General features: G+C 48.6%; 1 protein-coding gene across 1 annotated transcript; it reads left to right on the forward strand.

The window, feature by feature from the left end:
* Positions 1-11175: 11175 nt before the first annotated feature.
* Positions 11176-18006, forward strand: CUNH17orf64 (chromosome unknown C17orf64 homolog). Its single transcript, XM_041000927.1, is given in 7 exon segments — positions 11176-11226; positions 12205-12306; positions 12551-12726; positions 13061-13160; positions 16804-16875; positions 16878-17001; positions 17918-18006. Coding segments are annotated over 7 exon segments (714 nt in total).
* The last annotated feature ends 6759 nt before the right edge of the window (positions 18007-24765 follow it).

A 24765-nucleotide genomic window follows, 5' to 3' on the forward strand; every position in this document is an offset into this window, starting at 1 on the left:
CTGGGAAGGCAACAGAAGGCCTGAGCAATAGGGCTCCTGCTGTGGGAGACTTGGGTGGAGCTCCAGGTCCTGGCTTGGGCTAACCTTTACCTGGTCATTGTAACCATTTAGGGCATAAACCAGCAGCTGGATAATTTGTCACTTTCCCCTCACAACGAAGCTAATTTTTTTTCTATAATATCTGTCTTCATTTTTTATTTCACTCTCCATTTTTCCTCTTTATTTTTAGTAGAATACTTTTTTTCTGTTTCTTCCACTTTATTTTTTTTAAAGGTTTATTTTTTTTTGGAAAGTCAGATATACAAAGAAAAGTAGAGACAGAGAGGAAGATCTTCCATCTGGTATTGACTCTCTAACCAGCTGCAACAGCTGGAGCTGAGCCAATCTGAAGCCAGGAGCCAGGAGCCTCTTCTGGGTCTCCCACATGGATGCAAGGTCCCAAGGCCTTGAGCTGACCTCCACTGCTTTCCCAGGCCACAAGCAGGGAGCTGGATGGGAAATGGGATTGCCAGGATTAGAACCGGTGCCTATATGGAATCCCAGCCTGCGTAAGACGAGGACATTAGCCACTAGGCTACCACACTGAACCCCTTTTCTTCCTCTTTACTCAAGTACCCATCTGTTGTTTGTTTATCTCTAATTTTGTAAAAAAAATATTTTTTATTGGAAAGGCAGATCAGATCTACAGAAAGAAGGAGAGACAGAAAAATCTTCTGGTTCACTCTCCAAAGGGCTGCAATGGCTGGAGCTAAGTCAATCTGAAGCCAGGAGCCAGGAGCTTCTTCTGGGCCTCTCACACGGGTACAGGGTCCCAAGGCTCTGGGCTGTCCTCGACTCTTCCCAGGCCACAAGCAGGGAGCTGCATGGGAAGTGACACAGTAGCTGAAATATGAACCCATATAGCCCATACAGGAACCCCGGCACATATAAGGTTAGGACTTTAGCCACTAGGCTACTGTGCCAGGCCCACACTGAGTTTTTAGTATTTTCCTATTCAATACTGAAAACAAGCTCCTGTTACAGCAGAAATAAAATACCAGAATTGCCTTTCCAGGTTGTTTTACTAATATTGTAGCCATCCATTAGGGCGTGTGTGAAGGGATGGAGTGCCTGACACAGGGGTAGTTAAAAGCTGAATTATGAGATCCTTGGAAGAGAATATATAAGAAAAATTAATTAATATGTTCATTCTGCCAATATCTTGGGTGAACTTGAAGCTGATTATGTTTAGTTTATAAGGAAGAATTAAGTTTCAGTATAGAACCCAATAAGATCAAAAAAGAACTAAAACAAGCAACCAGTAGTAAAACTAAGATAACTCCATGGTTTCAATTACTGTAGAAATTTTTCTCTCTAAATGGTGTGATACATTATATCATTTCAATCAGTTTATTGATTGTGAGAGAATATACAGAATGTGAATCTGTAGATGTTTGGTTACTGAAAGTAATTTCTACCTTAGTAGACTCAGAGCAAAATTCTAATGTGGTTATTTTAGTGGACCGCTCATTGATACATTACCACCAGAATTTTTGTGGCATAAATGGATTTACAGTTTTTTATTACACACCCAATAAATGAAAGTGTTTTAACGGGGTCTGGTGCAATGGCTCAATGGGCTAATCCGCCCACTGCAAACACTGGAATCCCATATGGATGGCAGTTTCTGTCCTGGCTGCTCCACTTTCAACCCAGCTCCCTGCAGTAGAAGGCGTTACAAAGAAAGCAGTAGAGGGCAGAACAAAGCCTTGGGCTCTTGCAACCAAATAGGAGACCCAGAAGAAGCTCCTTACTCCTGACTTGGATCAGCTCAGCTCTGGCTGTTGCAGCCATTTGGGGAGTGAACCAGTGGATAGATCTTTCTGTCTGTCTCTCCTCTCAATAGAGCTGTCTTTCTGCTAAAAATAAATAAATCTTTTTTTAAAAAAAGTAAAAAAGAAAAGAAAAAGAAGAAGAAGGACCCGGCGCAGTGGCCTAGCAGCTAAAGTCCTCACCTTGAACGCGCCAGGATCCCATATGAGTACTGGTTCTAATTCCGGCAGCTCCACTTCCCATCCAGTTCCGTTTGTGGCCTAAGAAAACAGTCAAGGACGGCTCAAAGCCTTGGGACCCTGCACCCATGTGTGGGAGACCTGGAAGAAGTTCCTGGCTGCTGGCTTTGGATCCTCACAGTATCGGCCGTTAGGGTCACTTGGAGAGTGGATCATCACATGGAATATCTTCCTTTCTGTCTCTCCTCCTCTGAATATCTGGCTTTGCAATAAAAATAAATAAATCTTTTTTTTAAAATGTTTTAAGAAAAAGACAAAGAAGCAATTATTTAGCACTTATTTAGCTCGTGAATCTGCAATTTAGGCAAGGCTCATTGGGCACAGCTAACCTCTGTCTATCTAGTGCCAACTGCAATGGTTCGAAGGCCAGGGACTGAAGCTTCGAAACCAGTCACTCGCAGGACTGCAGGCAATGCTAGCTGTCACCTGAAAGCTTAACTGGAACTGTTGGGGGGGGGGGTACTTCCTCCTGCCTGACACACTGTGGGTAGGTTTTAAAGGTGAGAAGAAAGGGGAAGAAGGCAGGGGGAAGGCAGGGAAAGAGAAAAGCAGAGCGAAACTCAATTGCTTTATGTCTGAGCCTCAGAGGTCACTCAGTGTCACTTGCACTGCAGCGTAGTCACTGAAGCATTCACAGCGTCCTGCCCAGCTCAAGAGGAGGAGATACAATCTCCAGGAGCAAATTCTGGCTTGACTTTTGCATTAACCTTTGGAGGCTGAGGGAAGGCCTTTAATTCCACCTTTGTCCAGATGTCTTCAAGATGACATATCCCATTTCCTTAAAGAGCTAGTTCTGGGATAAATCTCACTTGGCGAGGGGCAGATTTGGTCAAACTGAAACGTGGCTCTTTGACTTGTCTCTCACTACAGGCAACTTGAAGTTTCCCTTGGCTTACACAGAAACTGTAGGAGGATGCACATCAGCCTCATGGTGACAAAGAGACTGGGATTAGCTTCCTTGAAGCACCATCATTGTGCTCCCAGAGCACAAACTATAAATAGTGGCTGCTGAGAAACAGCCTGCTCATGTTTCCTGTTTGAAAAGGACACTTCAACAGAAGGCAGGTCTTTTTAGCTGCCATGTCAATCCCCAAACAAACAGGGAATGATCACAACTGAAAGTCTCATTTTAGAGATTGCTAATACATTTAAAGGCGCAGGTTGGCCATTTAATGAACTAATGCCTAGCTATCATATGAACAATTTTATTCTTTCAAGGCTGGCTATTCTGAAATCCTTGCACCGAAATCAGAAATGTTATCTCCTCAAAATACTTAATTTTCCATGCCAATGATATATATATACAGTGTATTTTAAAAGAGGTCGTCAAGGCAAGTCTTCTCAAATAATAATTTCCATCATTTATTGAGCTCCTACACATATGAGACACTAATTTAAGACACTTTCATATTTCACTAAATTACTTACTCCTTGCAATAGCCTTATGAAATGTATGTCATTATTGTATTAATTTTTACAGATGAAGTAAATTGAGTTACAACTTTACATAATAACCTGCCCGGTCATCCATCTAAATTGATATGGATCCAGAATTTGAACCCAGGCAACTGGGATCTGGACTCCTGCTCAGATCTGTGTTCATACCATGTACAGGAAAAGCAGGCATGAACTGAAACTTATTACTACTTTGAGCAACTTTTCCTTCCTGAGAATATTGCCAAACTTTCACCACCCATGGCAAACATTATTATCTGATAAATTAGTCGTATTTCTCATGATTAATTTGATTACATAACTTCTTGACCATTTGACCCATAGATTCATAAGTTAGCAAGCTCTTAGGAAAAAGTAAATCATTCAGACTTTTCTTTAGGGAACTAGAAGACTAAAATAAAAATTCAATTACATTCATTCATTCATGCTTATTAAACAAGCATGGGTTATATAACTTTTTATGCAAGAAATCTGTGTGTGAGTTGTAACCAAGACAAGCCTACTGGCTGCTGATGCTGCTGCTTTTCTTAAGATTTGTTTTATTTTTTATGGGAAAGGCAGATTTACAGAGAGAAGACAGAAAGATCTTCTGTCCATCAGTATGCTCTCCAAGTGGCCGCAATAGCCAGAGCTGTGCCAATGTGAAGCCAGGTGTCAGGAGCTTCTTCTGGGTGTCCCATATGGGTGCAGGGTCCCAAGCTTTTGGGCCATCCTATACCACTTTCAGAATTTGACCAATTAAAGTAGAAACACCTCCATGATAACGTAAGGCTTCAGGAGAGATCTCACAGAGGCAAACCCTAGGAATGAGTAAACTAACCCTAAAGTACATCGTATGTCTGCTCTTAACAAAGACTGAAAACAGGGCTACAAAACCTTAAACTCATCTAAAATCAATTTGTCTGATAAAAACAAAAATCAACGTGCTTTAAGGGACATACACACACTCAATAGCATAAAAAAAAATTACTGTATATGCCAAGAAGGAAAAGAAAGAACCAGGAAGAAAATGAGGTTACAGAAATAGATTCAAAAATGACAGACTTAGCAGATAAGGATAAAACTTCCACTGTAACTATATTTATAAATTTAAAGGAAAATACAAACATAATGAGAAAAGAGGTAGAAGCTATAAAAACAGCCGATCCTATGATACTCTGCCAGCTCTATCTTCAGACCAGAGATGGTCTCCCCTAGAAACCATTGAACTTATCTGGACAATAAGATACTGGACTTTATGCTTGGTAGCTGCTTGCAATGAAAGAATCTTAGCTGAATTTGAACTGTGATAATGCAACAAGGTAGAAGGATCCACCATGGGGGGGGGGGTTGGGAAGGGGGGAAATCCCAGTGCAACTGTGTCACATAATGCAATATAATCAATTTAAAAAAATAAACAATTCAGAATTTCTAAAAAAAAAAAAAGAAAAGAAAAGAAAAAAGAAATCCTGATCCTAAACACTTGAGGCAAGGTAATCTTTCTCAATCTGTAAAACTCCCCATAACACCAATTCTGGCCCTGAAGTACAAATCTAGTGCCCAAGACAGGAGGTAGCAAGAGAGGTGGCAGGAATGAATTCTTCAGGCCTGGTGTTAAGTGTCCTTTGGGACCTCTCATAGTCCCAGGTACTTCACTGCTGATCCAGCTTCCTACTAATGCATTGTGGAAGGCAGCAGATGATGGCCCAAGTACTTGGGCACCTGCCATCTGTTTGGGAGACCTAGACAGAGTTCCAGGCTCCTGGTTTCAACTTGGCCTAGTCCCTGCTATTGCAGTCATTTGGTGGATGAACCAACAGATGAAAGCCTTCCTATCTCATCAGTCAATCTTTCTGAAAGAAATTGCCACAAAATCTGGGGTCATTGTATACTTTCTCAAAACATTCCCAGCTCCAGCATTGTCTCTCTTGATCTTCCTCCTGAATCCCATCTTAGAGGGGAAAATATCTTCCAGAAAGAGCCAAGCGGATGGAATCATTAGGCCTAGCAATTGTGTACCATCACAGACACTTGTACATCATCAGGCTGTTTAGATACAGTCAAGTTCTGAGGCTGCCATTCTGCAGTTATTTTGATACCCTGACAAGATATTTTTAGAGCACATAAACCCAAATTAAAATTTTGCCATTAAAAAAAAGTGAAATTAAATCAGAATTTAATGGAATTAAATCAGAATTAATGGAAAACCACGGTAAATTTAAGAGCAAAGAAAACAGTATCAAATTGTTTGCACATCTTTGCAAACTGTTGTAAGAGCAGCAGGAGGTGAAGAGGTACCCCTGACCCATGTGCTGAGCCATGTCTGAGCGGACCTATGGAGCAGAGAAGGCCCTGCACCTGCAGCTCCTCCTTAGCCCAGGGTGCCTGCATCAGTGCAGGAGGAACTCCACTTGCTAAGAGCTGGATGAAGGCTGCCAGTAGGAGTCCCAGCAGGACCTCAGCTTCTTTGTTTGAGGTCCAGCAACTCGCTGGCAACCTGCTTAATCCCTAGTTCCTTGGATTGGGCCTGGGGAAATGGTTAGCATTAAATTTCTTTGCCTTCTTCCTCTGTCCTTTTTCTCAAGACTTACTGTAGTGACTTCATCTGAGCGCTTCTATGAGCTCAGATTTCAAGACCCATCTGACCCTCCAGAAGCAGGGCCAAGCCTTTCCCAGACCTGGAAGATCACTGGTTCTGAACATCTTTGCAGCTACAGACTTCTCCAATGAATTCTCACACTTTGAAAGTTAGGGTTTCAAAGGCTTGTTGACACCCTTAATTAAAGATTCTGGCTTCAATTGTGTTTCAGACCCTGCTGGCTGTGGGCTAGGAATGCCTGGGTCCTCAGCTGGGAGCTGAGGCATGATCTGCAGGCCTAGCACTGCTCTAAGGCAGGTCTCTGTCAGTAGATGCTGAGTCTTCTCCTATGTTCACTTGACTCAGGACATTCAAGAATTTAGTGTCAGAATACACTTAAATAGTAGAAGGATGGACTTACCACTGATTAGGAAGGAATGGCAGTAGAGGTTTGGGGAGGAGGGAAAGAGAAATCCCAGAACCCATAGAACTGTATCAGAAAATATTAAAATAAATAAATTATTTTTAAAAATGTTAGTGAGCTTTTTCCTGTGGAGGGGAGGAGGGGAAATAATGCATGATGTTTATGAGACCAGTTTGTGCTATTATGGGCACAGCAGCCTGCATGAAGCAGAGAGGAAAAATTGAAAGCTGCTCATCTACTGTCTGCCAGGTACCTCAAGTACATGGCACACATTTCTTTAATTTTAATTTACTTGAAAGGAGAGAGACAGAGACCTCTCTTCTACTGGTTCACTTCAAAATGCTTGCAACAGCTGAGTCAAAGTCAGAAGCTGTGAAAATCCAGCTCTCCCTTGTGGTGAAGGTAGGGACTTACCCACTCCAACCACCACCCACTGTGTCCCAGCACCCATGCTGGCAGGAAGCTTAAGTCAGGAGTAGACAGGGCTCAACTCAGGCATCCCAGTAGAAGACACTTCAACCACAGCAATCACCCGTTCCTGTTTGTTTTAATAAAGGGTTCAAAAGACCTCGTGGAATGAGTGGACTTGCCCGAAAGAGTCAATTTTTATGCTGACCAAATCAGTTTTGAAGAATGTCTCCCAAAGGCAATGGACTTTTTGTTGCGTTTTAGTTGATGTTGTGTGTTGGGCCATTATTCCTGGCTGATGTTAGGTTCTATTGTCTCTTCAGGCTACTCCCCCTGGTGGATAATACAACCATTATGGGAGCAGGGCAGCCATCCAGAGCCTAACACTCACTGGAAGATCTAGAAGGGAAGAGGAGGGGTGTAGACAGTGAGGCAGCAAGCAGGGACAGCAAAGCTTCGAGGCGCAGGCATCCAGCCACCCCTTCAGAACTGGAGATAAATGCAGATACACAAAGAACGTCCAAATGCTCATAGAAGATCAGTATTAATTAAAACCTATGCATGGATTTCAGTTCTTTTGGCATCAAGTTAAACTCATCAGTGTGGGTATTTGGCCAAGGGGTCAAGGTTCCATTTAGCAGGCCATGCACTCCCCCCCACCCCAGTGGGAGTACCAGGTTCAGAAGGCACTTCAGCCCCTTCTGCCAGCTCTCTGCTAAGGCAAACCCTGGGGAAGCAGTGGTGATGGCTCCAGTACATGGGCTCCTGCCACCTACCTGGAAGGTTTAGGCTGTTTTCCTTGTCCCTGGCATTTAAGTGTCTTCTTTTTGCAGCCAGTGCAGGCTTTTGAGGAGTGAACCAACATCTAAGGTGTGTCTGCCTGTTAGATATACATAGTAATATGTTTAAAAAACAAACATGTCGGACCCAGCATAGAGGCCTAGTGGCTAAAGTCCTCGCCTTGCATGTGGCAGAATCCCATGTGGGCACTGGTTAGTATCCCAGCTGCTCCACTTCCCTTCCAGCTCTCTCTTTGTGGCCTGGGAAAGCAGTGGAGGATGACCCAAAGCCTTGGGATCCTGCACACGCTGGGAGACCCAGAAGAAGAAGCTCCTGGCTTCAGATCAGTTCAGTTCCAGCTGAGGTGGTCACTTGGGGAATGAACCAACAGATAGAAAATCTCCCTCTCTGTCTCTTCTGTTTGTACATCTGCCTTTGCAATAAAATAAATAAAACAAATCTTTTAAAAAAAATCTTTAAATTCTGCTTTTCAACTCTTTGAGGTACACTAATAGGTATGTCTGTATGTGCGCACACACATTATATTTTTTTTAAGTTTTACTTATTTTTTTATTGGAAAAGCAGATTTACAGAGAAAAGGAGACACAGAGAGAAACATCTTCCACTGGCTGGTTCACTTCCCAAGTGGGCAAATGGCCAGAGCTGAGTTGATCTGATCCAAAGTCAGGAGCCAAGAGCTTCTTCTGTATCTCCCACATCTTGGGTACAAGATCCCAGGGAATCCACCATGGGGGGAGGGTTATAGGAGGGGTGGGGGGAATCCCCAGCGCCTATAAAACTGTACCACATAATACAATGTAAACAACAATAAAAAAAAAAAAAAAAAGATCCCAAGACTTAGGGCCATCCTTGACTGCTTTCCCAGCAGGGAGCTGGAAGGGAAGTAGAGCAGCTGGGATTAGAACCGGCTCTCTTATTGGATCCTGGTGAATGCAAGTCGAGGATTTTAGATACTAGGCTACTGCATGAGGCCCTGTTCCTTGTTAATTTTTACTGTGTTTTTCCAGGCTTGTCCACACTCATGTTCATTTATGAGACTTATCATACACATAATTTTGTCATCTACTTTTTTATTGTTTACTTTTCTTAGTATTTGTTTTTATTGGAAAGGCAGGCTTACAGAGAGGAGGGAAGACAAAAGATCTACCATCCACTGGTCCACTCCCCAAATGGCTGCCACAGCCAGAGTTAAGCTGATTCAAAGCCAGTATCCAGGAGCTTCTTCCAGGTCTCCCACGCAGGTGCAGGGTCCCAGGGCTTTGAGCCATCTTCTGCTGCCTCCCTTACCACAAGCAGGGGAATGGATCAGTAGCGGAGCAATTGGGACACAAACCAGATACCCATATGGGATCCTGACGCTTGGAGGTAGAGAATTTTCCAATTGAGCCATAGCATCAGGTCCTTGTGATCTATTTTTAAACTTAACATCATACAATCCTTTAATGATATTATTTAAGCATGTCTAAGTTAAATGTATTTCTGGTTTTTTTCAAGACCCAGAGAATTAAAAAAAAAAAAAAAAACACACTCTTGATATACTGAAGTATAACCTTCAAAACTGCTTTCTGTGCAAGTAAAGGCCTACAGATCCAATCAGGATCCTGATACACATGCTGCTTTAGTTCCTTTGTGCTACATCAATACATATATCAGAGCCATTTTAATGGTGTTATTCATACACCATAGTTCACTCATCCTACTAAAAACAGGCCATTGTTTCCGGTTCATCACTACTGTGAAAGTTCTCACCATCTTCTACATCAAGCTCGTTGCTAGACATGGAATTTGGTGGCTCAAAGTGAATACAACTGTAACATTTTTGAAGCACACCATTTGCCAAGTATTACTCTGGAAAGAAACACAGACAAGGCCAGCTTGACTAGCCTTACACATCTGCAAAATAATCCTAAATTAATGCACAAAGCTTCCAGATTTAAGACAAAGTGAAATTTTTTGTTTTGCTTCAAAATCAAAAAAATCAATCACTGGCCAGGCACAATAGCCTAGCGGCCAAAGTCCTTGCCTTGCACGTGCCAGGATCCAATATGGGCACCGGTTCTAATCCTGGCAGCCCCGCTTCCCATCCAGCTCCCTGCTTGTGGCCTGGGAAGGCAGTCGAAGGCAAGCCCATGGGACCCTGCACCCGTGTGGGAGACCCGGAAGAAGCTCCTGGTTCCTGGCTTCAGATGGGCTCGGCTCTGGCCGTAGAGGCCCCTTGGGGAGTGAATCATCAGACAGAAGATCTTCCTCTCTGTCTCTTTGCCTCGCTGTATATCTGACTTTGCAATAAAAATAAATAAAACTTTTTTTTTGTTTGTTTTTAAAGATGAGAAGTGTTAAACAAGGTGGCATGGAGACCAGGTTGGAGCAATGTTCGGGACTCAAAGGGAACTGGTCCAAACCTCGGGATCTCGGGGACCCCGGGCGGTGAAGCAACCAAGCACGGGCTCCCTGTTCAGTGCACGTCGTGCCGCCAGATGGCACGGGGGTCGGGGTCGGGGCTGTGGGTGAGGTGGAATCGGGACCTGGCACCCCTAGCTGGGGAAAATTGGGCCCCTATCCTGGATGACACGGAGGGAGCCCCGGCGCACGGGACTCGGCCTTCTTGGCAAGAGGATGCGGCTCGAGCCTGCGCCCCGCCGTTGCAACCGTCTTCCCGTCGGAAGCAGCGGCAGACGCGAGGGGCCGCCCTGGCTCGCCCCAGCGCTTCCCAGCGCCCGCGGGCCGGCCGGGCAGCTGAGACGCGGACACCCCGGCAAACCCCGTCTCCTCTCTGCCTGGGGCCTCGACGCCGCAGGGGCTACGCCGTCCAAAAAAGCCGGGATGGTGGGCGTCAGAGCTGAGTCCCCGCGCCCCACTTGGCGCCCGTGCATGGCAGGCAAGTTAGGTGGGTGTCTGTGAAAATGGGTCACTGCCTGCACCGTCCCCAGGTAGGGTGGAGTAAGGACTCAGGAAACAACGCACTGCTGCCGGCGTCGGTGCCCACTTGGCCTTAAAAAAAGTGACCAGGGTCTCCCCGCTCCCCAGCCCCAGCTGGGAGAAGCACAGCCTCTTAACCCTGGGTCCTAAATGCTGGGCTTGGTCCTCACTCTTAAGGAGCCCTGCACGTCCCATCCACACGCAGGAAAACGTGTCAGGTGTGACCAGCGCGCAGCGTCAGTGGTCCTATAGTTCTCTTGGGTGTGGACATGGTACTGCTCCTGCCCGGCCAGCGTAGGCTTCCTGCAGTGTGCCTGAAGGGTCCCTCAGCGTATCCCTGGGGGTGCGCGACCCCATCTCCACCTCCACCCTCGTGCTGCAGACTGGGGGCGAGGGCGGGGGCGAGCGCTGTGTATTGGCAGTTGCCATGGTGTTGCTCGTTCTGGAGCTCACCTGCCCACTCACTCCCCGAGAGGCTCAGGTCGGGGAAGCAGTGGGTCAGAAGCCTGAGGGGGACTTGAGCAGGGCCACCTCGGAGTCTGCCGGCACCCCGTGTTGAGATGGAGGCCTCGGATTGGCAAGGAGGAGAAGGGAGCAAGCTGCTAGAGAAGGTGATGGTGGGAGGGGCTCTAGGGGTAAGAGAAAGGAGAGGCCGAGGGACTGATGGTCTGGTTTTGGAAAACTGAGGACTAGAAATTCAAGGAGGAAGAGACAGGGGTACCTAGAGGAGCGGGCAGTGGGAAGAAGAACACAGGGATTCAGACAAGGGTTTATGGAGGACACCAGGTCCTGGCAGAAGGACAAAAGGGAGCCCCAGCCCCGTGCTGGCCGTGAGCATCCACCGCTGTGGAGGCATTATGGGGTATGTGTGGTTGTGGCAGTGTGGGGTGCATGACACGTTTACATCCTCCAACCAGGGTCCCCTCTATTTACGGCCTCTGGGAGCCTCTGTCCTGTCACTTCTCCAGCCTGCCGCATCGTCTTCTGTGGTGATCTCCCCAGAGAATGATCTGAGGTTGCATCTTTCTTGGGATCCCCTAGAACACAGACAGGAATTCTGCCTGCTTTTCTGAAAGGCCCGTGGGAGCTGAGGTGCATCTCCAGGTGTCAGCCCTGTCCTACGTTCTGACCTGCAATGCCCCTTTCTAGCCACTGTGTCACGAATTTCCTCCTTTCTTTGCCCCACTTTGAAATAAAAATGCGTTTTCTGCTCATCACCATCGTCCTGTTCCACAGCATGATGTGAAGATGGGGCCCAGGCAGCCGGTCCATGTTTGCTGAATGAATGAGTAGACAAACCCCACTTGGGGGAAAAGTCGAAAAGTTCCTATCAGGTGTTTTGCAGGGTTACCTAGCATGCTGTGGTGAGCACAAAGGGAGAGGTGGACCACTGTGAGTGTATGTGTTTAGAGATGGCTTTTATTGCCCAGTGCTCAGTCATTGCTGTTCTGGGGCAGGAAGGAAGACACTGGGAGAATGGAGACGGGCCTGGAGAGTCCTTGGGGCCATGAGTTTGCCCATCCTGGTCTCAACACTTGTGGCTCCTGCCCACCCTCCATCCCTGCTGACAGCACCCTGCCTTCTCTCAGGGGACAAGTGTGTCCTGTGCAAGGAGGAGCTCCAGCTGCAGTCCCCTGGGACAGTCACTCGTGTGCCATGCTGAGGGCTTGGGCCAGGATGCCTTCAGGATTGTGAGTTGAGGGGCCAGTGTGCAGCCCTATCCTGTGCTCCCCCATGGCTGAGGGAACCATAGTCGGGAAGACCCCGGCCTCTCGCCCACATCTCTCTGCTCCGCTTGTCATGCCCTTGGGAAGGAAGTGGGGTGAGAGGTCCCCTGGAGCCTCCTCCCTGCACAGCCCTCTCTAGGTCTCAGAGGGCAGCAGCCAGGTCCACGTGCCTCACCTCTTTTCCCACACTCCTCAACCCCCTCCCCAGTGTAAAGAATACCTGAGGCCACTGAAGAAGTTCCTGCGAAAGTTGCACCCTCCCAGGGACCTGCCTCAGAAGAAGCAGCTGAAATACAGGAAGCAGAGCCTTGTGGTCCTCGGGGACCACATCAACACCTTTCTGCAGCACTGCTGCCGGTCCTGGGAAATCAAGCACTGGAGGAGGTAAGGCCGCCCGTCCCGCGGCCGTGTCACCCCTGTCACCCCTGTCCTTCAGCCCTGTGTCGGGGAGGCGGGGCTCCTGGGGCAACACCTAGTGGAGCAGATCCCTTCTACAACCTGGGGGGGTGGGGGCGGGCCCTCTGCTGGAACAGCTACTGTGTACAGTGCAGACTGTCCAAGTTCTGGCCGACCCCTGCCCCTCCATCCTCCACAACCGAAAACCAGGAAAGCAGCAGGCAATCCCATCCTCCCAGGGCGGAGCCTGGCCACAGAGCTGCACAGGAGGGGTAGAGTGGGGAGTGTGTGCCCACTGCCTCAGCACCGTCTCTCCCTGCAGGATGCTCTGGCGATTTGTCTCCCTCTTCTCAGAACTGGAAGCAAAGCAGCTGCGCCGGCTCTATAGGCACACCAAGAACAGCCAGGTGGCCAAGTCCCAGGTGAGGCAGGCAGGGCGGCTCCTGCGGGGTGGCTGACATGGGCAGATGTGTCATGGTCACGAGCTGGCCTGGAAAGACCCTCTGCTCCATTCCATAGCTCACTGCCTGAGGAACACCCGGCTGCCTCTACCTTCATCATTGCACCAGCCACAGAGCGGGCAGATCCAAGAAGGCAGAAGTTTAGCCTGAGCACACACAACCTGGTATTCACAGGGGCAGGGATGTCCCTGAGGAGCCTTTGGTGAGGACACTTGAAGCCAGGTCGTATGGTACCGTGAACTTAGGGAAGTCTCCAGGGACTGGCAACAGAACCTGGCCTGGCTTGTCCGGAAACGATGGCTTTCATCGTTTGGTCTCCAGCAGTGTTCATCCCTGGGTGGCACGGGGATTTGGTGCAGTAGATAAGGTGCCATTTGGAAACATGCACATTCCTATCAGACTGCCTGAATCACTCTTGGTTTGGCTTCTTTTTGCTTCCCCCCCCCAACAAAGATTTATTTATTTTAATTGGAAAGGCAAATTTACAGAGAGAAGGAGAGACAGAAAGATCTTGTTTCTGCTGGCTAACTTCCCAAATGGCCTTAATAGCTGGAACTGAGCCAATCCAAAACCAAGAGCCAAGAACGTCCTCCAGGTCTCCCACGCGGGTGCAGGGTCCCAAGGCTTCGGTCCGTCCTCGACTGCTTTCCCAGGCCACGAGCAGGGAGCTGGATGGGAAGTAGAGCAGCCAGGACACAACTGGTGCCCATATGGGATGCTGTATTTGGAGGTGGAGGATTAACTAATTGAGCCATTGTACCGGCTCCTTCTTTTTGCTTTTTTTTTTTTAAGATTTATTTATTATTTTTATTGGAAAGACAAATATACAGAGAGGAGAGACAGAGAGAAAGATCTTCCATCCATCGATTCACTCCCCAAGTGGCCGCAACAGTTGGAGCCGAGCCAATTTGAAGCCAGGTGCCAGAAGCTCTTCTGAGTCTCCCATGTGGGTGCAGGGTCCTAAAGCTTTGGGCCGTCCTCAGCTGCTTTTCCAGGCCACAAGCAGGGAGCTGGATGGGAAGCAGGGCTGCTGGGATTAGAACTGCACATATGGGATCCCAGTGTGCAAGGCGAGGACTTCAGCTGCTAGGCTACTGTGCCAGGCCCTTATTTTTGCTTTTAAAAATAAACAAATACATAAATAAATAATGTAATAATTTTTCGAAAGGCGGTGATGGAAAGAGAAAAAGAGAGTGAGCCAAACTAGAATCAGAGCCAGAGCAATGTTCCATTTGCTGGCTCCTTCTCCAGATAGCTACAGCAGCCCGAGCTGAGCCCAGCTGCGGCTAGGACCAGGAACGCTAGATCCATATGTCCTTCTGTGGGTAGCAGAAGCACAAGTACTTGGATTATCTTTTGCTGTATTAGCAGGGAGCCAGATCATAGCTGGAACTTGAACCAGCGTTCTGATGGGATGCCAGCATCACAAGTAGCAGCTTGATGTGCTGCATACAGTGCTGCTCTTGGCTCAACCTCTGATCTTGCTCCTTGCTAATGCATGCTCTGGGGCAGCAAGTGGTGTCTGTGCCACCCACCTCAGATACCTGGATGGAGTTCTTGGCTTTGATTCCCTCCACCATGCTGTTGCAGGTGTCTGGGGACTTTCAGCTTGATCATCTCTCTCTTTGTGTTACTGTGTCAAATAATGGTAAAAATAAATTTAAACCCCTCCCTCCCCAGCCTTACTCTCAAGTGGATGAGCTAGAGCCTCTGTCTTGCTTTTTCTTATCCACCCCCCCCCGCCTCTTCCCCCTCTTTTTTTCTCCCTTTTTCTCCCCTTCATCCCTTTCAGCATTTCCCCTCGGAGGCGCTTCCCCAGGGCAGGGATAGAGCCGGTCTCACCCACCTCCCATAGCCTCTCCCTGGCCGCTGCCCCATAGCAAGGGAGGCTCTTCCTCACCCGGGTACCAGCGGCCTCAGAATCAGCATGAAACTACCTGGCGAGTGTCTCGCTCAGCGCCAGTGCCCCAACCCCAGGCCCAGTTCCCTTCTTCTCTCCTCCTCAGTCGGGGGTGGGGGGCCTGCCCCAGTGTCACGCTGAGGAAAAATGAGGTGGAAACGGCCCCTCATGACTCCGTGTCACCACTGTGAGGTCTACAGCTCCGCGGGGGATGGAGGAGGAGCAGGAGGAGGGAGAGGAGGAGGAGGAGGGAGAGGAGGAGGAGGAGGGAGAGGAGGAAGGAGAGGAGGAAGGAGAGGAGGAGGAGGGAGAGGAGGAGGAGGAGGGAGAGGAGGAGGAGGAAGGAGGTGGGAGAGGAGGAAGAGGGAGAGGAGGAAGAGGAGGAGGAGGGAGAGGAAGAAGGAGAGGAGGAGGAGGAAGGAGGAGGGAGAGGAAGGAGAGGAAGGAGAGGAAGAGGAGGAAGAGGAGGAAGAGGAGGAGGAGGTAGCTACATCAAGTTGCGTGGCAGGCAGCTCTGAAGGATATCATGAAGTTTCCAGGACCTTTGAAAAACCAGAGATTGTCTTTCTTATTGGAAAAGGCAATCTCTAGAGAAGCCCGGTTGGGGAAGGTAAATGTGCCAACAAATAGAATGTTTCTCCATCCCAGAGAGATGGAGGAATTCGGTGTCTGGTCAAACTCAAGTACTAATTCAATCTTCACCCAGAAACATTTGCTCTGGCCAGCAGTCTTTTGGATAGGTTTTTAGCTACTGTAAAGGCCCACTTGAAATATTTGAGTTGTATTGCCATCAGCTGTTTTTTCCTAGCTGCCAAAACTGTTGAAGATGAAAGAATTCCAATATTGAAAGTATTGGCAAGGGCGTGGTGTGGTGGCCTAGCAGTTAAAGTCCTCGCCTTGAACGCACCAGGATCCCACAGGGATGCTGGTTCTAATCCCGGCAGCTCCACTTCCCATCCAGCTCCCTGCTTGTGGCCTGGAAAAGCAGTCAAGGGTGGCCCAAAGCCTTGGTAGCCTGCACCCATGTGGGAGACCCGGAAGAAGCTCCTGGCTCCTGGCTTCGGATCGGCTCAACACAGGTCATTGTGGCCACTTGGGGAGTGAAACAGCAGACGGATCTTGTCTCTCCTTATGTCTGTAAATCTGACTTTCCAATTAAAATTTTTTAAAATTCTGAAGTAATTATAAAAAAGACAAGACCTTCTAATCATGAAATTGTCATAAATAAATCTATGTCTAAAAGCTCAGCAAGTGGCAGTTTCTTAACTGCAGCATAGAATCTGACTCAGATCCGATGAGCTTTGTAAAATGCTAGATGTTTTAGTTGTAGCAGTTTTAGGTTCACAGAAGAGCTGGCCACACAGGCAGCATCCTGTGGTACTGTAAGTGACCTTCCATCTGCTGGCTGCTCTCACACTTCACATAGCAGCCAGAACACTTTGACTTTGCTTAGTGCCACTGTTGCACTGAAAACAAGATTCTGTTTTTGCAAAAAGAAAGGGCAGGATCTTAAATTCAAAACAACCCACAAAGAAACAGTTAACAGGCTGGACTCTCTGTCCCCTAGGTCCCTGGTCTTGCACTGCTATGCTTCACACTCCATCTGCTCAGCTAGGCACAGATGAGATGTAGATTCTTCTCAAGTTCAGGGCTGGGGCTCTGGAATCCGGGTCGCTTTCTTCTGAGCACTGTGTCCTCTTGCAGGTGTCATTCTGCCCTCTTGACACACCAGAGAGTTCCCTGCTTGCTGCTGGTGAAAACAGCCTGCCCAAGCTGTGCAGTGGTGCAGTGCCTGGGGACTACAGGGCAACATCAGCGGCATGAAGGAGAGGCTGTCCAAAATGCACGTCCCGCACCAGGAGGCCACCCTGCTACAGGAGCCGCTGGCCCAGGCCTGGAGAGGTAATGCCCATTTGGGGGGTGTCTGTGTTTGGCAGGGAGTAAGGGGGATGCCAGCAGGCACTGGGTATTTCGCTGGCACAAATTCAGGCAACCAGGAGCCCTGGCCAGGAGGCTGACACGTTCCTTTTTCTCCTTGCCATCTTTACTTCATCTTGCATTTTTTGTCTTGCTTTCCTTCCCTTCCTCTGCTTTGTCTTTTCTCATTTTTGCTGTCTACCCTGATATGCTCATTATAGAAAGTTTAAAATGCACAGGTAGGGTAAGCATTGAAGTACTGCAGGTAAAGCCACTGCATTCCCTACAGGAGCAGGGGTTTGAGTCACTGCTGCTCCACTTCTCCAACTTGCTGCTATGTTTGTTTCGGCAGCACACATCCTGTGTGCACAGGGCTTCAGGTGGAAAGTCCTGGCGGGCAGTGTCCCACAGGCCCTCTTTCTGGCTGGGATACGTTAGACAGGAGGCTGTCTGTGTGCTTGCTGTGCCCTAGCAATGCCAGAAAGCCACCCCAAGCAGAATAGACATAGGTCCCACATCTCCCCATGTTCTCAGCAGGAGCCTGAGGTATGAGAGGGCATTCTGCTCATGATGATGGTGTTTGCTGACAGCCCTGCAGCACAGTGTCCTAGGAGCCAGGTCATGACAGCTGAAGGACGGGTAGGAGGAGACAAAGGCCTGGAGGTCTGGGTCTGTGCAGCCCACGCCCCTAAGTTGTTCTGAACACTTCCTTATCCGTGCCAGGTGAGAGTGCACTGTGCTCAGGGGCGACAGGCTGCATCCCCCTGCCTTGTGGGGTCTCTGTAAGAAGAGCAGCAGGGCTGTAGACTGAAGGTTGAGGTTCTTCCTGTCTGCTCTCTCTACCCTCCCATGTGTGACAAATTGATTCTCTGCGATATAATCTGCACTGTCTCTTCATCAGGTTCTTCAAAGAAACTTCCCCAGGAACCAATAGTCAAGTGGAAGAGGATCAAGGAAGCCCCTGAAATTACAGAGAGCAGCTGCCTATAAGAGGATTGGCTGGGACAGGGGCGGTGGTGCTGGCGCCCAGAGCCCGGTGTGGCTCCCACAGCTTGGCCCCTGGAGCCAGGGGGGCCGTGGAGGGAAAGGGAGAACCGGTCCCCCTCATCCTTCTCAAAAGTATGCCAGGTCTTTAGTGTAAAAGACCGATTGGGAAATAAATGTCCTTGACATAATGCTATCTTACCTGGGCCAGAGTCATCATGTAGTTTTGACTAGATAGAAGTGATGTGCCAACTAATGGCCAGGTGGCAGGGGTATCACCTATGCTAGGATGAGTAAAATGTGGGCACTTGGGTACTGGGCCAGCACACTGTGGTGGGGAGACAGACACGCGGTGCACACCTCCATGTGGTGAGGTCAGGGACTGTCGAAGGCCTGGAGGGAACAGGGCACTGATGCCTGCTTGCCAGCAGGGAGCCTGTGGGGGTGGGGAGAGCCTGGGGTGGGTTAGAGAGCAACAAGCTTGGCAGTGTGCCCAAGTCATTCTGCAGGCAGGCAGTGTCAGGGGAGGTAGTAAGCAGTGTGTGATCACAGGCAGAGGGCATCACCATGAGGGGCTAAGATCAGTGACCAAAGAAACAGCACTGACACACTCAGTAGAAACGGCTGTTCTGGGCAGTCAGAAGGCTGATACATGTGCTTTCCCTGGTCTACTTGTTAGCATTTTAAAGGGACAGTTTTTTTTTTTTTTAAGATTTATTTTTATTATTTTTCTATTGGAAAGACAGATATACAGAGAGGAGAGACAGAGAGGAAGATCTTCCGTCCGATGATTCACTCCCCAAGTGAGCGCAACGGCCGATGCTATGCCGATCCGAAGCCAGGAGCCTCTTCCGGGTCTCCAACGCGGGTGCAGGGTCCCAAAGCTTTGGGCCGTCCTCGACTGTTTTCCCGGGCCACAGGCAGGGAGCTGGATGAGAAGCAGGGCTGCTGGGATAGAACCGGCGCCCATATGGGATCCCGGGCATGCAAGGCAAGGACCTTAACCACTTGCGCCACCGTGCCGAGCCCAGGGACAGGTTTTTGTAGTAGTAGCTTTGTTACCACTTTGGGATCCTCACATCCCATATTAGGTATTGGCTCCACTTCTGATTTCAGCTACCAGCAAACACATACCCTGGGAGGCAGCAGTTGGCTCAAGGAATTGAGTCCTTGCCATCAATGTGTCCCAACCTACTTTACCATGGGCATTTGGGAAGTGAACTAGTAGATGGAAAATCTGTCTCTATCCATTTCTTTGCCTTTTAAATAATGTTTCAGGACTTTTTTTATTTGAAAGACTTGCAGAGCCCACGGCGTGGTGGCCTAACAGCTAAAATCCTCACCTTGAACGCACCAGGATCCCATATGGGCTGGGAAAGCAGTCGAGGATGGCCCAAAGCCTTGGAACCCTGCACCGTGTGGGAGACCTGGAGGAAGTTCCTGGCTCCTGGCTTCTGATTGTCATTGCACCAGCCATTGCAGTCACTTGGGGAGTGAATCATCGGACGGAAGATCTTCCTCTCTGTCTCTCCTCCTCTCTGAATATCTGACCTTGTAATAAAATTAAATAAATCTTGAAAGAAAGAAAGGAAGGAAGGAAGGAAGGAAGGAAGGAAGGAAGGAAGGAAGAAAGAAAGAAAGAAAGAAAGAAAGAAAGAAAGAAAGAAAGAAAGAAAGAAAGAAAGAGAAAAATTTACAGAGAGGAGAGACACACAGGGAGATGATCTTTCTTCTTCCGGTTTGCTCCCCAAATGGCTACAACAGCTGCAGCTGAGCTGATCCAAAACCAGGAGCCAGGAGCTTCCCATGGGTCTCCTATGTGGAGGAAGAGGTCCAAGGCCTTGGGACGTCCTCCACTGCTTTCCCAGGCCACAAGCAGGGAGCTGGATGGGACATGGAACAGCTGGGACATGAATTGGCACCCATATGGGATGCTGATTACTGCAGGTGCAGGATTAGCCTGTTGAGCCACTACACTAGCCCCTGTCAAATAATTTCTAAAAAATTAATTAGTTGCCAGTGCTAAAATGAGTTGTGTTTCACATTTGAAAAAATAGGTTCATGATTTCTCTAAGTAAAAACTCTCTACCCCTGTTCCCCCACCCCCCCACCAAGCGACTGTATGTCATCAAAGACTTGGCTCCTGGACCCTCCCTCAGGTGACATCACCTGTCAGCCTCGAACCCTGGCTACTTGAGCCTCCAGAGTACGCCAAAGCCAGGCCAGTGTGCACAAAAGGGATTTTAGTGAGTTTGTGAGAAAATAATAAGACAGAGTTTCCAGTGACCAGCCAAGAAATGAGAGAGAAGGGAAGGGGGAGAAAGGGAAGCTGGCATACAGCTTCGGGCTAGGGAGACAGAACAGATGTTGCCAACTCCAGAAGGGCAGGGGCTCCAGCCACTACCTCACGCCACAGGCATTGGGTCAGCCAGGCTGAGGCCAAGGTGGCAGCAGGTGCGGGCAGGGTGACTATGCCGCTTTCTCGCCCTTCAGCAGGTCTGTGCTCAGCAGGGGAGATGGCTACAGGCTTTGAAAGTGCAAGTGAACAAGGCTGTGGTGTAGCATGTAAAGCCCACTGTATGCAACTCCAGCAACCCACTGAGTGCTGGTCTGAATCTTGGCTGCTCTGCTTTTGATCCAGTCCCCTGATAATGTACCTGGAAAAGCAACGGAAAATGGCTCAAGAAGTTGAGCCCTGCCACCCACATAGAAGACCCAGAAGAAGCTCCCTGGTTCCTGACTTTGGCATGGCTCAGCCCCTGGCCTTTATTTTGTGATGGAACCGTGGATAAAAGATGTGTGTGTGTGTGTGTGTGTGTGTGTGTGTGTGTGTGTGTGTGTGTGTGTGTGTAACTCTTCAAAAAACACAGTTTTAAAAGAAAGTGAACATGAGCTGTGTCTTGAGAACCAGTGTGCAGGGAAGCATGAACAAGCAAGGACAACTCTCTCTCTCTCTTTCCAAATCTAGAGCTTCTGAGGAGAGAATGGAAGAGGAAGCTGAGGCACAGGCCGGCAGCCAGCCCCTAACAGTTTGCGCAAAGCCTAGATGATGTGGGAGAGAAGGGTGGGCAGGCAGTCGGGCGAGGCCAAAGGGACCCCATATGCAGGGCAGCAGCACCACCTAGAGAAAGGAAAGGATATTGCCGTCTCATTTTTTCCAAGAGCCTGCAGCCTTCCATGAGTCTTGGCAGCCATGGTGGTTTCAGGGCAAGATGGGCTGTGAGTCAGGCTTGGCTGTGATGGTCTCTTCTAAAAAGGCAGGTCATATTTTGTTGTTTTGCTGAAAATCCTCCAACAGCACAGAGAAAAAGTTGAAGTCTACAAGAACTTGCAGGAAAAGCCCTTTAAACTCTGCCCCACCATCTCCTGCATGCCCTCTCCTCATTATTACCAAGCCTCCTCCTGCCTCAGGCCTTCACACGTGCCTTTCCCTGTCTGAAGACTTTCTCTGCTATATTTACTTGGCTAGCTCCCTCATGGCCCCCCAGTTACTCAAAGCAAATACTTAAATACTTATTCTCTCCATGCATCAGCACTCATTCATATTATGCTTTGAAAGTCATGGCTTACCCTGCAAGTCAGCAGGTATTTTTGAGAGTTAAATTTAGCAAAATCCATATAAAATAAATAAGCATGCTCTTGTGTTAACTCACAAGAAAATGCCTTCAAAACTAAGCTGTGTCAAAGGTTCTGCACTAAAATGAAGGAAACCTGGGCCACAGGGACACCGATTATAGTTCAATTACTTACTCTTGTTCCCGCTCCACATGATGTGATGAAAATAGAAGGTGAAGCCCCCCACCACCCGCAGCTGCTTTTTGCCGTGACATCCTGTACAGAGATTTCCTCTAGGGGGCGCGCTCTCTCTGCTGAGCGCGGGTCCTAGTTCCTCCTGGGGCCGAACTGTCAGGCTGTTGTTGGGAGACTGTCTTTTTAAAGGGTTGCAGCTTTTCCAAAACTCCCCGGCCACTTCCTGCTGAAAACCGCAGCCCTTTTCTGCTCTTCACGACCTTCTTGCTTACCCTCATCTGCCAATACCACCACCAGATCCACAACCACCACTGTAGAGACTCCCTGAGCTTCTTCCACCAAAATTGTCCCATTTCCTGGATCCGTAATTCTAGCACAGCTGTCCATTGCTAACTTCCAGTGTCAGCCCAGTTCCCACCACTGTGATGATGGTCCAAAATTTCCCCTTCCACTGGAGCCATCAGCTGCTTCTCTACCACAGCCATGTGTGGGCCAGTATCACCACAGCTGCCTCTGCTACCAAAACCGGTGTTACTGCCGTTTTGCCACTTTCCTCCCCACACTGCTGCTGCCACAGCCTCCTCTTCTACTGCAGCTGGAATTTCCTCCACGACCCTGGAGGCTGCCACGTGTGCTGCCTGTGGTTTACAAAGGACCCTTTTCACTTTACAGCCATGCCCGTTAAGAGAGCAGTTTTCCATAGCATATCATCAGCAAATTTTCCCACTTCGCCTTTCATGATCTTGCCATGCTTTCCCAAAGCAGTCTCTGCTCCTACCCCTCTGCTTCTTCTTTACCACTGTCAGTGACGTGGCCCCGGGCGCTAGGCCTCCCTCTCTGGACACAGGCCTCTGGCTTCAGCTTGTGCTTGCAGCCTGTGTTGCAAGCCCCCGCTGCTGCACCCACCTTTTCCATGCAAGAGCTAATCACTGAAGCTCAGACCAGCGGGTTCCTCAGTGTGTTTAGAACCTGGCCCTCCTTTCCCCAGTACCAGTGACAGCTGGTGACAAGGGTTATGGGTAACAAGGTAGAGGGGTGGTGGATGTAACTCCATTTTGAGACTGGACTCATTCAGCTAGAATTCAATCTATACTAAGCATTTAAACTAAACAGTTTTTAAAAGACCTATTCATTTATTTGAAAGACAGAGTTATAAGGACGAAGAGAAATTTTCCGTTCACTGGTTCACTGGTAGCAATGGTCAGAGCTGGTCAAGATTGGAGCTAGGAGCTTCATCTGTTTCTCCACTTGTGCTATTCCCATCGCTCTTCCCAGGCCATTGGCAGGGAGCTGGCAGGGAAGTGGAGCAGCTGAGACTCAAACCAGTGCTTAGATATAAGATGTCAGTGTTATAGGTGGCAGCTTAACTGCTGTCAGTCATATGCCTGCCTTTCATGTTTCTTGGAGCTTGGCCCTAATGATACAGAAGGAACTTAATGTAAACTACTATTTAGTAGTGACTGATGCCATTAAGAAAGGAGTTTCAGAGGCTGATGCCACGGTGTGGAAGCTAAGCTTCTGCCTGTGGCACCATCATACTTCACGGGTGCAGGTTCCACTTCTGACTGCTTCACTTCTGAACCAGCTCCCTGATAATGGCCTAGAAAATTAGCAAAAGATGACACAAGTCCTTGGGCTCCCTATGCACCTACATGGGAAACCAGAGGAAGCTCCTGCCTTCTGGCTTCAGACCAGCCCAGCTCTGGCCATTGCCGTCTCTCCTCTTGCAGCAAAGCTTCAAAATTTAAAAAAGGGGGGAGGTGGTGAGAGCATGTCAGAAGTGAGGTGAGAAAACCTCTCAAAGCAAAGTCAACATTTCTGGAAAGCTTTTCAAAACCACCAGTGGCTCTACACCTAAACAGGAAAGGCGTGCTGAGATGCTTGGTTTCTGTTCACTGGGTTTCCCAGTTTGCTGACGAGCCACTCCTGCTGCAGCCGGCACTGCCATCGCCAGGCAATTAGCCACTGTGTCAAGTGCTGTGTTGGTGAGATTTATGTCCTAGCTTCCAGATGAGCATGGAAAGCAAAACTTCAACACGAGCTTACAGGAAGGCACTGTGTTGCAGCAGTTGTTACTCCTTTCCTGTATGAAGAGTGTCAGTATTCAACTCCTGCCTCTTTTTATGCAGCTCCTTGCTAATGCATGATATGTCCTGCTATGGCAGCATATATAATGGATCAAATACTTGGGGAGATGGTAGAGATACTGTCTCTGTTACCTTTTTTTTTTTTTTAAGATTTATTTATATTGGAAAGTCAGAATATACAGAGGACGATCTTCCATCCGATGATTCACTCCCCAAGTTACTGCAACAGCCAGTGCTGTGCCCATCTGAAACCAGGAGCCAGGAACCTCCTCTGGGTCTCCCACGCGGGTGCAGGGTCCCAAGGTTTAGGGTCGTCCTCAACTGCTTCCCCAGGCCACAAGCAGGGAGCTGGATGGGAAGTGGAACTGCCGGGATTAAAACCGGCACCCATATGGGATCCCGTTGCATTCAAGGAAAGGACTTTAGCTGCTAGGCCACGGCACCAGCCCCCAAAATAAATAAATCTTAAAAAAATGGTGTCCTTATGTGATAGTGCCTTGAGGTAGAGAATGAGCCCATTAAACTATTGTGCCACCACCCCCCCATAGTTCCACTTCTGATCCAGCTCCTTGCTAAAGCTTCTGGGAGAGCAACTGATAACGACCCAGTATTTCGGTCCCTGCACCCCAGTGGGAGAACTACTTGAAGCTCCTGCTTTGGCATAGTCCAGACTTGGCTTCCGTGGCTATCTAGGGATGAACCAATGCATGCAAGATTTTTCTCTTCCAACGTAACTCTGCCTTTTTAAGGAAATAATCAAAATCTCTTATTAAAAACAAAAGGGCCCGGTGGAGTAGCCTAGTGGCTAGTTGCTTTGCATGTATTGGGATCCCATATGGGTCCTGGTTCTAATTGTGGTGGCCCCACTTCCCATCCAGCTCCCTGCTTGCAGCCTGGGAAAGCAATCAAGAATGGCCCAAAGTGTTGG

The sequence above is a fragment of the Ochotona curzoniae genome, unplaced genomic scaffold (genome assembly GCF_017591425.1).
Source record: "Ochotona curzoniae isolate NIBS_2020 unplaced genomic scaffold, NIBS_Ocur_1.0 scaffold_2453, whole genome shotgun sequence".
NCBI lineage: Eukaryota > Metazoa > Chordata > Mammalia > Lagomorpha > Ochotonidae > Ochotona > Ochotona curzoniae.